General features: G+C 42.9%; 1 protein-coding gene across 1 annotated transcript in view; it reads left to right on the top strand.

Moving 5' to 3' along the window:
• The window catches only part of THSD7A (thrombospondin type 1 domain containing 7A), a 209,545-nt gene that overhangs the window by 32,852 nt on the left and 160,375 nt on the right, over nucleotides 1-16,318 (top strand). Inside the window, exons 3-4 of the mRNA XM_044678341.1 lie at nucleotides 2,796-3,044; nucleotides 5,792-5,973. Of these exons, the coding sequence (XP_044534276.1) occupies nucleotides 2,796-3,044; nucleotides 5,792-5,973 (431 nt within the window). The remainder of the gene's footprint in view (nucleotides 1-2,795; nucleotides 3,045-5,791; nucleotides 5,974-16,318) is intronic.

The following is a 16,318-nucleotide window of genomic DNA, read 5'->3' as shown; positions in this document are numbered from 1 at the left end:
ATATTATATATATATATATATCAGTTTGGGAAGGGGGAGCTGAAAAACAGGGGATGGTAATCAAGAAAGGTCTTATGAGAAAGATAAGATTTGATACAATCTTTAAATCTGAAATATCTTGAAAATGAGAATTTAATTACAGAGAAAAGGGGAAGGTAGTTCAATTCAACGATCATTTAGTAAGTTTTAAAATGTGTTCAAGGCTAAATTTCACTAAATGCTGAGGATTCATAGACTGAAATAAGATGGACTCTGCTCTGAAGGAGCTTACATTTGGCTGAATGTGGACTTGGGGGCAGGGTATGATCTGTAATCAAAAAATCAAACCTAACTATCAAGGAAGCTCCTTCTATGTGCTGGGTACTTTACTGCATTTTGTTGATGCAAAGGCAAAAATACGCCCTACCCTCAGTTAAATTACATTTTATTGGAAGAAAATCATGACTATGTAGAAATAATGCAAAACACATAACAAGTAAATGTATGGTAATGTTGCTGTCTTGATAAACTTGTACTGGTGAATAATCAAGAAGGGCCTCAGGGCAGAGATAGATGCCTCTTGAGCTGAACTTTGAAGGAAGTTGGGGTTGAGAGGCAAAGGTGAAGATGAAGAGCATTCCAGGCAATAGGGACATATTATTTCAAAGTACAAAGGTGGTGGAAGAACATGTATGCCAATCTGGCTGATTGTAGGAGTACTTGAAGGGCAGAAGTAATCTGTAAAAAGTATTGGACCATGAGCTGAAATTGGATAGTGAGGGCTCTAAATGCCATTGTACCTTTTTGATATATCAGGGCACTGATATATTTTAGAAAAATTGATTTGGCAGCTCTGTGGAGGATGGATGGTAGAGGGTTGAGACTAGAAACAGAATGAGCAAATAAGTTACTGAACAAATTCGGGGAAGATATGATGAAGGCACATACCAGACTTCATGTGTGAGTAGAGAAAAGGAAATATTGGGGGAGATGTTATAGAAGTAGAAACAACAAGACTTAACATCTGTTTGGATAGGTGAGGTAACGAAGACCAGGGAGCTTTGAAGGATGGAGTGATTCAAAGAATAGTGTTACTCACAATTGACACAAGGAGGGGTAGCTTTGGGGAGGAAGATCATGAATTCTGTTTGGGGCATTTTGACTTTAAGATACCAGATGGAAATGACCAATCGGCAATTAGTATTGTAGATCTCAAGACACAATCTAGGTCAGAATGTAGAGATTTAGGAGTCATCTTCACACAGGTAACTGATTTAATAGTTGCTAATCAGACACTGATGGAGCATGTAGAGAAGAGAAAGGGCTCCAGTACAGAGACATTATTATGTTTCCCATTATTAGGGTGGGAGACCTGATGATCTGGCAAAGAAGACTGAGAGAGTAAACAGGTAAGAGAAAAAGTGAGGGTGAGCAATTATCACCAAGCCTCAAACAGGACAAAGTGTTCAGCAGTATCAAAGGAGGGAAGGGGTCTACCTGACATCTGCAAGATTAGTTTCTTTGGGAAAAAAATACAGTTTCAGCTTCGTAGTGGGATTAGACTTCAAGGGGCTTAAAAGAGAGGGCAAGGAAGGAGAGACAAAGAGACAAAGGCAGCCTTTTCCATCATTGTACCTCTAAAATGGAGGAGACAGAGGGCATAATAGCTTGAGGAAATAGTAGAGTTAAATGAAAGCTCTGTGTGTGTTTGTGTATGTGTGTGCGTATGTGTGTACACATGGTGTTGTGTTTAAGGATAAGAGAGCCTGGAGGAGGGAGTTATCTAGGTAGATCAGGAGATTCAGAGCCAGGGCTAGAGATGGGAGGTCCTAGATTCAAATCTGGCCTCAGACTCTCCTAGCTGGGCAAGTCACTTAACCCCAGGCTAGTCCTTACTACTCTTCTGCCTTGGAACCAATACACAGTGTTGATTTTAAGTCAGAAGGTGAGGGTCTAAAAATAAAAACAAGGCTGGGAGAGACCTTGGTGTGTTTGTGAGCTATAGGAATTATGGAATTATATATACATATATATATATATATGTATGTACATAGGGGTGTGTGTGTGTGTGTGTGTGTGTGTGTGTGTGTGTGTGTGTAAGCTAAAGACAAGAGATAGAATGGGGATTCTCAAGGGAACAATTTCACAAAGATTATGTAATCAGAGTCCAGGTAGACAACATGGCCTCTATGGGAAAGGCTATGTCTTTGGAAAAGACTAGAGTAAAACTGGAGAGGATGGGCTGAAGGAAGCAATAAGCATTGATATGGTGCCTTCTGCACACCAGGAACTCTGCTAAATGTTTTTACAAATATCTCATTTGATCATCATAACAACTCTACACCATAGCTTCTGTCATCTTTCCCAATTAAAGTTTAGAAAACTAAGGCAACAAAATAATTTAAGTGACTTGCCCAGGGTCACACAGTAAAGTGTTTAAGGCTGGATTTTAACTCAGGTCTTCCTGACTTCACACCCAGTTCTCTGTCCATTGTACTATCACATGCCTCATTCTGTACACAGCAATGTTCCCTGCTTGGTCTATCTCCTCTTACTTTTGGAGGGTGTTTTGTTTCCTATTTCTCGTCAGTGAGTCATATCCAAAGCCAATGAGATCACAGCAAACTGATTATTAGTATGGCATCTCCCTTCCTGTTGCACCATGAAAATTAAGGGCTTGCTCACGTCCCTGAAATTGCCACTAGTTTTCTGAATTTATGTCTTGGGAAAAACAATCATTTCTTGGGGAAGGCCAGCTCCTCGATAATGAATATGACCGTCTGCAGTTTTTAATGACTCTTCATGTTTTCTTACAGCCTTTGCCAACAAGACAAGCTGCCCATCACCTTCCAGTCCTGCGTGCTCCCCAAGGAGTGCCAGGTATCTGATTGGTCTGAATGGAGCCCATGTTCCAAGACCTGCTATGATACATCATCCCCTAAAGGGAACCGTGTCCGTACACGAACCATCAGACAATTTCCCATCGGCAATGATCAGGACTGCCCTGGCCTGGAGGAGATTGAACCTTGCCTGACCCAAGGAGATGGGGTGGCCCCCTGTGCTACGTAAGTAAATGGCCAGGAAATGGAGAGTTTCCTCTGTCTTGCAGGGGAACGATGGTTATTTCCAACAATCTAGTACTCTCTCAAAATCTCCTCATTTTACCCATTAATCTTCTGGAGGGAGAAGTGGGTGGATATTTGTTCCTAGTTACAGAAATCTCTCCATCTTCTGCATTCACATTTGATCCCAAAGGACGCCTCAGAGAGGAAGGGCAATAAGGACAGTATTTCTGGTGTCTAACACTTTCCCCCCAAATCACCCCCATAAGGGGAAAAGTGCCAGTGGTGTGATGCCTATTGCACAGGAAGAGAAACTGAGGTCCAGAGAGAGGAACTAACTGGCTGAGGATCATTACACATATGAGAAAAATTTCTCCTGACTTACAATTCTGGGCTTCATTCACAAATGTCACTGCCTCAAGATGGAAGTAACGAGGTCATCCCTTGCTTTTAGATCTGACTGGTCACAAGGGGTGGGCAGCAGCTCTGGCTCTCAGTGGTTTCCAGAGAGCCAGAAGGTTCTAGTCTCAGTCCCACAATGAACAGCTGACATACATATTAGGCTTTGGCTATACAAAGGACTTTACACACAGCATCCTTTCTGGTCCTCTCAACTAGTCTTTAAGGTAAATATTATAGGAATATAGCTTTACAAATAGAGAAAAAGGGCTGCAGAGAGGTTAAGTGACTTCTCCATTATCACCACTACTGAGTATCAGAGGGAGGATTCCTGACTCCAAATCTGAAATTCTTTCCATTCTATTGCTCAATCCCTTACTTCCTGTGTGACATGGGCCAAGCTACTTGTCTTCTCTGATCCTAGGTTTCCTAATGCACCAAATGGCTAGGCAGGTAGGGCAGTTTTTATGGTGTCTCTAAGTTTTCTCTTTCTCTAATGTGCAGAAATGTATTTAAGATGAATAATCCTCTTTGATCTATTCACAAACATTTACTAAACACCAACTCTGGACCAAGCACTGGAGATGCATTCAAAAGTGATGAAATGTCTGTCTTCAACAAGTTTACATTCTATGAAAAGAGACAATGTGCATGTATAGATGTATTGAAAATAGACTCAAGGCAGTTTGTGTGGTGCCTGGTGGAGGTGCCAGTGATTGAGGAATTCTAATATGGTGGTTACGCCTGTCAGGCACCAGCACCAACGGCATCTTGACTGCTGACTTGGCATTCAGAGTGGCAGAACAGACATTGGTAAGTTTGAGGATTCTCAGAAAGGAAGACAGACAGGTCACTCATGGTTAGGAGCAGGATGGATTAATTGCAAGGATAAGTCAGGCTTCCAGAGGCAGCTTCTTCAGAGCTGGAGGAGGAGTCCTGATCAGCTGTGACCTCAGCATGTCACTCATGTCCCAGATTCTTGCTGCTGTGAGGATCTTGGGCCCTAGAAGACCAGAACTGCTAGTGAGACATTGTTCTCACATTACAAATGGCCCATCCTACTTTGGTCCTGAAAGATTCATACGCATTGGATGTTTGGATGGGAACTCTTGACACCATTTATGTCCTCTTCATCGGGTTGGAAATTTTCTTCTTTCTTACAATGCTGGACATGCAAAGTCAGGGAAATATGAGTGTCTAGAAAAGAGGGGACCCTTACAACATAAGATCGTATCCCTAGGAATCCTGAAGCCCATAATCAAGGATGCTTGCCTGGCACTCTGGTGCCTGTGGAGTTGGGTATCATTATTATCCTCTAATTTGACTAGGTTTCATTCTTATTCATCTTTTAAAATTTTGAACAGGAGAACCTGGATTACTATTGATTTTTTAAAACTTTGTTAGATTGACCAGTTCCTCCCCAAGCTGACACCCCGTTCCCTGCACTTCCTCAGAGAACAGATTGCTCACTCCCTGGAACTAAGATGGGAGACTCCTAGACATAATTTTTGGAGTGAAATCAGACCTATGTTGCTGATAACTGGTGTGGAGGGAAATTAGAATTGTGTGTGAGGCCTTCCAGAGCATGGAGAAAGGCAAGGAGGTAGATAGCACCCCAAAGTACGCCTGCATCCCTCTGATAGAATAGAACTAGAAATATGGCACTCAAGCCATTCTCATTTCCAACTTAAATCTGCTTTCAAAGGTCTATCGTGAAACATGAGCCACTTTCTCTGAACCATTTAATATTTTTCCTAGAGGAGGAGAAATATCTTAACTTCCATCCCTGGTAGCATCCATGATGGTTCTCTGCGGAGCTCCTGGATACTTGTGTTTTTGCAGGGCTGGTGACATGGCTTTCACTTCATCAGCTTGGGGTCTCAGGGCTCCCTACCTAGGAACTGTTGACTAAAACCCTCCCAGCTCCTTATCCCTCATCAGCCTTCATCAGCCCCCAGCAATGGTGCTCACATAATCCTGAAAAGCCATCATCCTCTTCAAAATGAGAAGGGACCAGTCAGCATCTTTGTTGTTTTTCTCACAGTTCTCTCCCTCCTACATACAATTATATTTTTCTCAAATCTTCTAAAACCCTGATTAAAAGGAGAATGGTTTGCTCTTCTGCCTTCAATGGTTACCATTTGTTTCAATGAATATGATCTTTGCTATTGTAATCTTGAAGATGCAGCCAGGGAGAGGAAGAGATTATCTGACTTTCAAGCTCCCTGTATGTTTTGTCTAAGGAAGGTTCAGTTGATATTAAAAACATTTGGTGAAATGTTCCCAACAAACAAGAAAGTAATGTCAGGGACATCTGCTGACTCTTTCTTTTGCTCTTTGCTTTGGTTTAGGTATGGCTGGAGAACTACAGAATGGACTGAATGTCGAGTTGACCCATTACTCAGCCAACAAGACAAAAGACGAGGGAATCAGACTGCCCTGTGTGGAGGAGGAATCCAAACCCGAGAAGTCTATTGTGTGCAAGCCAATGAGAACCTCCTCTCATATTTGAACACCCTCAAGGAAAAAGAAGGTAAATCTCATAGCCTCCAGACTTTTCTGCTGGTCCACCTGGGCTGCCATGTGTGTACAATTCTCAGGTTGGCAGGATCTTTCTCAACACCTCCCATTTGACCATTCTTAACACATCACAGTGAATACTGTTCATGTTTCTGAGGAAGAAGGATGTTCCATCATTCATTCATTCAAAACACACTGACAAGTCTTTCCTGTCTTTCTTACAAGCTAACTTTGGGTGAGATTTAAGTAAGCTCCACTTAAGTACACTGAATGCCATATACACTGCCGTATACAACTGTAACAAAGAGATCTTTGATACCACCCAAGATGATGTGGTGGTCTCATGAGCTTCACCAGAAGAACCAATACTCTAGCAGGTCCTAGAAACCTTGAAATGCCTCAAGTGCAAACTCTTAATCAGAGACATGTCTGTCCTTTGGAGACCAGCTGATCTAAGCTTAGGCAAGCTCATCACTAAGTGAGGGACAAGGAAGGCATTTTCCAGCCAGAGCAACTCACAAAACAATCATCTAGTAGTAGTAGTTAGCTGGTGGTCTGAGTTGGTAAAAGGATGATCTACACTGATGAAGTAAATTAGTTAAATAAAAAGCATTTATTAAACACCTACTGTATGCCATATACTGTGTTAGGTGTTAGGTATGCAAAGGCAGAAGTTAGATAATTCTTGCTCCTTCAGTCTGGTCTGGGTAGACAATATATGCATATATAGGTCTATAATGTGTGTGTGTGTGTGTGTGTGTGTGTGTGTGTGTGAGAGAGAGAGAGAGAGAGAGAGAGAGAGAGAGAGAAGTAATTCTTGAGGAAGTAAAGCAGATGCTAGTAGCTTGGAGAAACAGAAGGGGCTTATTGTGGAAGATGGTGCTTGAACTGAGCCTTGGAGGAGATGAGAATGAGGGACCCTAAGACAAAGAGCTGAGGAAGAATTGAGAGTCAGGCATAGAGGACATCCAATACAAGGTCATGGAGAGAGGAGATGGACTGGCCTACATGAGTAGGACAGAGGTCAATCTGACTAGGCTATAGTTTGCAAAATAAGGCTGGTTGGGAGCAGGTTAGGTCCTTGATATATTGAAATAGCTAAATATAGATTATAAATACAGCCTCTTCTTTGTTCTTCCAAGTTATTCTCTTAGATAATCTCTAAGCCTTAGTATCTCATGTGATTGGAAAAGAGCCTGTGCAAATTAGATTATTTCCTGCTTCAGTACTTCATCATGTCCTTGACTTCTAATCTCCTCTGCATATATCTTTTTTTTTAAATTTTTTAAACCCTTAACTTCTGTGTATTGTCTCATAGGTGGAAGAGTGGTAAGGGTAGGCAGTGGGGGTCAAGTGACCTGCCCAGGGTCACACAGCTGGGAAGTGTCTGAGGCCGGATTTGAACCCAGGACCTCCTGTCTCTAGGCCTGGCTCTCAATCCACTGAGCTACCCAGCTGCCCCTGCATATATCTTGTATTAACTTATTTGTACATGTTGTCTCATCTATTAGAATGCAAGCTTTTGGAGAAAGCTAGGTGGCTCACTGGATAGGGACTTCCTAGTTGTGACACTTTGGACAAATCACTTAACTCCAATTGCCTATTCCTTACTTCCTTTCTGTCTTGAAACTGATACTTAGTTTTGAGTCTAAGGCAGAAGGTAAGGTGGGTTTTTTTTGAAAGGATGCAAACTTTTTGAAGGCAGGACCTATTTTTGCCTTTTTCTTTGGGTCTCTAGCACTTAGCACTCTACCTGACACAAATAGGTTCTTGGGTTCCTTGAAGTAACTAGCCCCTCTGCTGAGATAGACGATCCCTTCTACATCAAAGATTCTTGACCTTAGAAAAAGGTATATCCTAGACCCCTCTGTTAGTCTGGTAAAGTCAATGGTTCTTTTTTGAGAACTGTGATCTTAAATGCATAAAAGATATGAGATTGCATAGAAAAATAATTAGATTGTAATAGAGTTCTCAAAATAATTTTTAAAAACAAGTTTATGGCTCCCAAATTAATATCCCCTACTTGGAATCCAGGTGAAAAATTACCATTCTACCTTGGTAGCCAAACTTCTTGTGAATGATAGCTCTCTGAGCTTTGCCCAGCTGGTCCATGGATAGAGGACTTGCATCCTTATTGGGCCCAGACCCAAAGCCTTTTCATATGGTCGGTCCTGCCACATCTTGTACACTAAGATAGCCAGGATCACCTCTAGGCTATGCTGCAGCATCAGAGAGCTATTTGGATGGAGGTTTAATCATATAAAGGGAAAAGTCTCAAAGCAAATTAAAGTCAGCCCTTGAATAGTTATTGAAAAAAATAAGTTATCTTGAGGTCTCTGACCAACTATTTCTTTCCATTAGTCAATGAAACTTAATTCCAAAACTTAATAACTTAATATAATGAAAGAAACACTTATTGTGTGCCTGCTGTTTGCAAGAAATTATGCTCAGTGCTAGAAGTGCAAAGATGCAAAGGGGACATATTGATTCTATTTGATGGTTACGTTATCCAAATAGATATTCCAGTCAGTGGTCCTCCTTGAAATATCTTTATGTGTGGCTCTAAAAGATTCATATCCCAGAGGAATAAATAGAAACCTTTATTTCCCTCTTAGCTTCCGCATAGGACCAAGAAAACCAGATAATGAACAAGACATCTGGATGGTAACTGTACCTAGAAGCAGTTGAGCAGGAATCATTAAGAACATCTGTGGTCTGTGTTGATCCCAAAATCATAGGGGCAATAGAAGATTATAAATCTTCCCAGAACTCCTGTATACTAAAGTGCTTTTACTTTCTGGACTTCCCAGGAAGCTGGGTTCCTCCTGCTTTTGAGCCATTCTCAGAGGAAGTCTTGAGTGTGGTCACAAAAGGTCTTTGGTAGTTCTCTATATGGAAAGAGCTAGGGATTCACAGCTTCACCTTTGAGTCCAAGGATGCTAGACTGCCTTCCCTAAAAGGAAGAGAGAAAAAATGAATTGGGTGTGAAGATTACTGGGATGAAAATACCCACTGCCTCCACTTTTGTGACTCAGCTGTAGGGGCACAGTCAGCTTTGGGGAGATGCATGAAGCATGCTTGTCAAAACACATTAATAAACCACACATGCAACTGAAAACCCTAACTGAGGGAAGAATGTGAATCTCTGTACAGAGTCATAAAAGTGGACCAGCGCTGGGCTCCCACATTTTGTGTGGGACTCCATTTTGCCAAATAAGCCCTGGGCATTTGCTTTCCTCTTCATGCTGAGAATATTTACCCTTTTGCAAAAAAGAGATAAACCGAGTAGAATCTCTTAGGAAAGGAGGCGAGACCCACTTTCCCCCTAGGAGAAGATGAGACGTCCCCACCCTAATATTTCCTCTAAATCTCACCAGTTAGTCCAGGTTCCAGCAATACTTTTTTCAGGAGCTAGAATCCAGCATCTAGATGAAGCTTTATCAAGCTGGAGAGAACCTGGCTACTTCAGAGCACACAAGGCAACCCCACACCCTTTCCTTAAATAACAGCAACATTTCTCAGCTAACAAAAGACCTCTTTCCTCTCACAGCATCATCCTGTGATGCTTTATTTTTCAGTCCAGTTTATTCTTGCTTTATTTTTGCCTAAGGGAATTTCTCGTATGGAAAATAACTTACAGTCTTTTTTGAAAACCCCTACCTTCTGTCTTATAAAGAATACTAAGTATTTGTTCCAAGGTAAAAGAATGGCAAAGGATAGACAAATGGGGTTAAGTGCCTTGCCCAGGGGCACACAGTTGGAAAGTGTCTAAGGCTAGATTTGAACCCAGGACTTTCCAGGATGCTCTCTATCCACTGGGCAAAAAAGTTGAGGCAATGAACAGCTAAGTTGTTTGCCCAGGGCTACATATCCAGAATGTATTACAGGTATGTCTAGATTCAGAGTATTCTTCACACCAAGAATGACCCTCTGGTCACACCACCATTCTGCCTCCCATTTTCAGGAATATCAATTTCATATTTAGGCATTTAAAGTTCTTACCACAAAACTCTCTACCATGTGGGTTTTCTGAATGTGTGACTAATAAGCAAACCTCTTTCATCTCCCTTTGGCACTGGGATTGCCTTGAGACCCACAAACTCTGGCTCTCTACATGCACTCCCTTCATTATCCCTTTGGTAAATCAATCTCTCCAGGACCTCATAAGATTGGCCCTTGGTGTCACCTAGTCAGCATGGCCCAATGAGTCCATCATCTCTCCATGTTCTATGGCAAATCCTTCAGGAAGAGCTACGAGAGAGAAACCTTGCCTTCTCCTTTCCACTTACTCACTTTGTAAAGCCACCTAGAGACCCGCTTAGAACCTGAAGGACTTAAGATGTGATTTTATGAGTTTTCTAAAAAGTCTCAAAGCGCACACATTAGTGCCATGTCATTGAAGCAAAGGATGGAGTGGGGACCATCTGATGAGCCCCTGGTACACGCTTTTCAGACAGAGTTCACTCCATCTCAAGGATAACACTGGCCAACAAAGCTCTTCTTGTGGATTTTGATGGTTAGCCCAATGCTGGGCATTTCTGCCCAATATCTTTCTTGGCCAAGTTCCTGAAGTCTATGGAAATTTTCACCTGAAATCACATGAAAATTAATATCTTCCCCCAGGTGAGATGCAAAAAGAGACAAACTGTGGACATACTGTTATTAAAAATAAGTCCTGGGTTAAAAGAAATGTTAGTGTAAAGTTCCATATGTGGGACAAAAGCCAGAAAAAAAGGAACATTCATGCTATTAATCGATAATAAGACTTACTCAGAGGAATTTGCGTCCTTTAATGAAAACATCAAGATGGCCTCTAAACAGCAATAGCTAGAATTTGTAGTAATCCATTTTGCAAAGTCCTTTATGTATGTATTATCTCATCTGACCCTTACAACTACTCTGCAGGATATTATTATCCCCATTTCAGTGATGAGGGAACCAGAACCAGGATGGGTTAAGCAACTTGCCAAGGGTTGCATAATTAGTAAGCATCTGAAGCAGGATTTGAACACAGATCTTCTGGATTCCAAATGCCACATTCTAACCACTAGATGCCTGATGCTAAATCCAACACTTTCTTTGTAGGAATACTGACTGCTTTCTGAAAGATTTTGGTGACTTAGGAAAAAATCCAACATGACATTTGTACAGGTTCCACTTAGAATTTCCCAGCAGGAAATACTGTCATGTCCCTGATCCTCAGAGACTGTCTGGACCCCCAAGTCAGGAGAAGCACTACAGATGGGGAGAACAGGAATTCCTCTAGTCAAAATAAAGTCATACAGATTTAAAGGAGTCGACAGCAAGGCAATAGCCTTAGCCATTAGAACAGCAACTCCTTAAGGTCAGGGACAGACTTGTTTCTGCTTGTATCTACACTCTCAGCACATAGCACACTGTCTGGCTTGTAGCAAGTGCCCAGTAAATGCTTGTTGACTGACTGAACATGCCCAGTGGCTCCTTTAGAACTGGAGGCTAGAACTCAGGAGAGACGCCAACTCACCCTCCTTCCCTTAAAAACCCTTTTGTTTGTTAAGTCATTTTTGGAAGTGATTAGCTCTGCCTAATGGTGTTTACTACTGAGGAGTCAGACCACAGCAGGGATGCCATCAAGACTCAGCAGTTTCCCAAAGCCAAGCCCTTAGTTCACCAGCAAAGGCACTCGGGCTGCCCTTGCCCTGGTGGGATCTCTGTGATGATTTATGCTGGAGGGCAGCACACAACCAAGCCTGGTCCAGCCCAGCTCACACCCAAGAAATGGAAAGGGACGCCCTGTATGGGGAGGGGGCTGTACTATCTCCTGGCACAGACATGGGCAGCGCCCCTCCTGGTGCACGCCTGACGCAGCTAGCCAGCTAGCTAGGGATGCTGCGTTTTGGGCGCCTCAGCCGGGGCTGCAGGGCACTGTCCCGGATGTTTGCTATTCTCCCTGAGTCACTCAGCCTCGGCAGAAGCAGACTGATGCAGCCGGATGCAGGCAGCAGCAGCAGTAGCAGCAGGAAGATGGCTCCCACTGCAGCTGGTGTCGCATCTCCTCCTCCTGCTGCCAGCTCCTTGTAATGCTCCTGCCCGGGCAGCCATTCCAGCCCAGCTTCAGGTGAGCCAAGGGGAGACCCTCCTGCTGTAGAGATTGAGGCTAGCCCCTCCTGTCTGGAGACGAGCTAGCCAGGATCCTGGACAGCTCCTGATCGCTCCACTGGGCCCAGCAGGCAGCCTAGGAGCAAACCACCCAGGGCCTGGGCTAGTGTGAAATTGGTGCTCAGCACCGTGTCTCAGGGAGAGGCGGGGCGGCTCGGAGCAGGGCCCCCATCACTGATTAAAATGTAACTTGACTCGGGATGCATAAGCAGGAGAAGGCTCTTCTGAGAGTTCGGACTGAAGGGGAAAGAAAGCCGAGTTCCTGCAGCTCCAGTGGAGATCTCATTAGGATGCAGAAAGAAAAGGGTTCTGTGTGTTTTAAAGAAAGCCCCAAAGGCAGAGGGTAAGCAGAAGAGTCCTCGGGGCTCTGTACAGCCTAAGGAAGGGACTCTCAGGAGGAGGCATAGGAGGTGGGGTCTAGGACAAGAGGAATGGAGGGTGAAATGAGGGCGATCTGCAGAGTAAGGGGGGGGGGGTGCTGCTTTCCCTGGTGCTCAGGGAGGCGAGGGCTAGCTTTAGAACAAGAGCATCTCCACTGGTGAAGGACGCCAGGTGGTCACTGCTCACCCCACAGCCTTTTCAGTGGACATGTCACTTGCCATGCCTTTTTCCCAAGCTGCTTTGCACATGCATCTTTGCTTATGCTATTTCCCTGTTATTTCAGAGAGTCAGTCTCAGAGCCCGTCGAAGGCTTCTGCTGCACCCCTCCTATCCATCACTTTTGAAATCACAGGTAGGTGGGGTAATTCTGTTTGACATTTCAATCCCAAGGATGCAGCAGAGGATGGGAGGGTGGGGCAAGGCAGAGAGACTTGTAGCAGTCCCGAGCCCATTTCCTTGCTTCAAGGCTTTCTATAACCATTCTATAAAGACACGGATATTTCTCTGGGAATTCACTTCATCTGTCCCATTAAATAGCACACTAATTACCTTGTAATTTCATAGCTATTCATAATGAAGACTTTGAATTTTTTTAATAAAAGCCCTTTCCTTCTGTCTGAGAATCAATACCAAATATCAATTCCAAGGCAGATGGGTGGTAAGTGACAGGTAATTTGGGTTAAGTGACTTGCCCAGGGTCACACAGCTAGGAAATGTCTGAGGTCAAGTTTGAACCCAGGACCCTCTGTCTCTAGGTCTGGTTCTCTTTTCACTGAGCCAATGAATACCGTTATTCATAAAATTTAAGGCATCAGAAGAAATAAGATCCTTAAAGGGATATTAAAATACTGACAAATTAAAAACTTATGAGCAGAACAAATATTATATACAAAGTACCATGTGTATGTTGCTGCCTTACTTGAGGAATTTTAAGTGTCTCTATTCAACAAACACTTATTAAGTTCCTGCTCTTTGAAAGATAGCTGAGTTAGATGCTATGTGGGGGATTCATGAATTAATAGTATTTGTCCTCAAGGGGCATATAGTCTAGCACGTTGTGATGGGTGGGATTCAACAAGACACATACAAAAGTAGCTCTAATTCATGTCTGAGTGTGAAAACTGAAGTGTAGTGACATCTGAGAAGATGCCAACAAGGAAGACTTCATAAGAAATATGCCATCTGGGCTGGTTCTTGAAGGAACGTCAAGAATGGTATAGACAGAGGCTGGTGACTAGGGGGGAAAGGGGGAAATTAAGCAGCCCAGGCAAAGCGAGTGAAGTAAAAGAATATGCTGAGATCAAGGGCTGCTGAATAACCCAGCTGGACTGGAATGTAGAGAGCAGAAGGGAGTCAGGCAAAACCAGGATAGTAAAGATCAGTCAGCCTAGAGAGCTGTCCTAGGTACTTGACTAAGTTCTTGTATGAGTGGGGAGTGCTGAGAAGAGAAAGATGAATCACGCAGTCTAGACATCTGGTTTGCCCAGAACCCAAGCAGCCTGCTTTGGCCTTGGAGGGATACAGATGATCAAAGGGTTAGAAAGAATTCTTTACAATCGGAAGGATCACATCCCACTGCTCCCACTCGTGCCATTTTACAGATGAGGAAAATGAAGAAATAGGGGTTCAGTGTCCTGCCCAAGGTTGCACAGGCAGTAAGATGCCAAGCCAGGATTCAAACCCAGCTCTTGCTAATTTGAAGTTCTCTTTCTTTGTGCCATGTGGTTGCCTAATAAATATAGAACAAATTTGGGCCATTGAAGGCCCTACATGGCAGAAGCTTCCACTGGAAATCCAACTGCTCTGGGTAAGAACAAAGAAATGGGGAGCTTCTATTTAGTACCATCTGGACCTAGTTTCTGTCTCTGATTTCTATGGAGAACTTAGTGACAAACTATGTCAGGGACCCTCTGGGGGATCTCTATTCTGTGATAAGGGGACCAGAAACCCTGAAGGTGAGCTGAATCCCAATATCTAGAGACAAGATAGGACCCAGCAATCCCTAGGACTGTAGATGGACCAGTCTGTCCTGGACTACATGCATGTGGAGCTATCTATGACAATTGGGTTAGATGGGGAGCTCCTAAGGAGGCTGAACATTCCTTAGCCATGGCCACAGTAGAGCTGACTTCAGGTATAATCAGTCATTGAGAAGAGCTCTCAGAGTGGGAAGAGACCCAGGAAAGTAAAGAGCTTATGACCTGATGGACTTCCAAGAACAACATTGGTTTTGCTCATCACTCTCAGTGTAGAATGCAAAGAGACTTCTGTATTGATTTTTAAAGTAGCTTTTTTGTTCTTCCAAATTGATCTCCTCCCCTCACTTTAGGAACCCGAATTTTGGTAAATGAATCTGTGTACATGCTCTTATGAATAAGCACGGCACAGTGGAGGAAAGAGTTTTGGGTTTTCAGTTTAACAATCAAAGACCTGGATTCAAATGTTACTTGTGCCACTTGATAGCTAGGTGACCTTGGGCAAGTCTTTTTTACCTATCTGACTTCAGTTTCTCTCTCTATGAAATGATGGGGTTGGATTACATTATATCTGGGATATCAAGTTCTCTTTTCGAATGAGGAAAATAAGGCAAGGGGTGCAAGGTGTCTAAGGTCATATAGCTAGTCAGGTATAAACCTAATGACTAAATCTATGACTCTATGCCCCATTATAATTATGTCTGCATAAGTATATAATATTTATAATCCTCAGGTTGAAACAGGAAATGATGACTGAGTGGTTGATAAACAAGTAGGGAGACAACAGGCAAGGATTTCTGTTGGCTTCACCTCTGACTAGCAAATCCCTGGTGTTCTCTGAATGTCTCTTCCTCTCTTCTAGATGGCAGCTTTCCTAGTGCTAAAACCTAGTTGAGAGATCCCATAAGAAATAGCACCTTCCTCACAGTCACATGTCTAGTTTCTCCTCCTTTATCTTTACCACATGATTTTTTTAACAAGTCTGTGTCTTTATTTGTGAGCTGTCCCTTCTTATCCCCGAGGCAGCCTTTGAGAAAAATGAACCAATCCATAAGCAAACACATGAAATTCAAGGAGAGGATTATACGAGGCTGACAAACTTAAACTGACTTAAAAAGTTAGCGAAGGTAGTGAGCAGGGTGGCAAGTTCCTCCAGAGATCAAATAAACACTTTCATTATTAATCACAGAACACATCACTAACCTGGCTGACAACCTCATAAATAGGGAGTTTGTCTAAAGGAGGACCAGGCAAGTTGGCAGACCATGATGGGCCTGACCCCCTGGTCAAGGTATACACAAATGCTTTTTACAGAATCTTTGACAATCTCATAGGCTTTATTTAACTACCACTGGGGACAGAGAATTCACTCCCTTATAAGGCAGATATTGCATTTTTGTACAGTTCTGATTTTTACAAAGTGCTTTCTTCCTTGTATTGAACTGAAATATATTTCTCTTCTCCTTCCACCTGGCATGGCCTGATTCTGCCTCCCAGAGCTCTATCACAGATCCTTAATCCTCCTTCCACATGACAGTATGACATATGAAAATATGGCTATCCTGGGACTTTGAACAAGTGTATTTCATACTTAAAAGAGCCATCTATTCGAAGGGATTCTCATATAAGGAGAGGGGAGGAAGTGCTTGGCTTATGAGGGAGAAAAAAGTACAAAGAAGCATTTGTGTCCTAAAATATTGCCAAACCTATTCAATACTTGAGTCTGGATCCCTAGGTTGTTATCATGATGCCCAGATAATCTGAAGATTGGTAAATTTCAATCAAAACCATTTCATTAGCATAATGCTGAGAGAGAGAGAGAGAGAGAGAGAGAGAGAGAGAGAGAGAAAGAGAAAGAAAGAA

The sequence above is a fragment of the Gracilinanus agilis genome, chromosome 5 (assembly GCF_016433145.1).
Source record: "Gracilinanus agilis isolate LMUSP501 chromosome 5, AgileGrace, whole genome shotgun sequence".
Taxonomy (NCBI): Eukaryota; Metazoa; Chordata; class Mammalia; order Didelphimorphia; family Didelphidae; genus Gracilinanus; species Gracilinanus agilis.
This window is presented reverse-complemented; position numbering and strand designations above follow the sequence as displayed.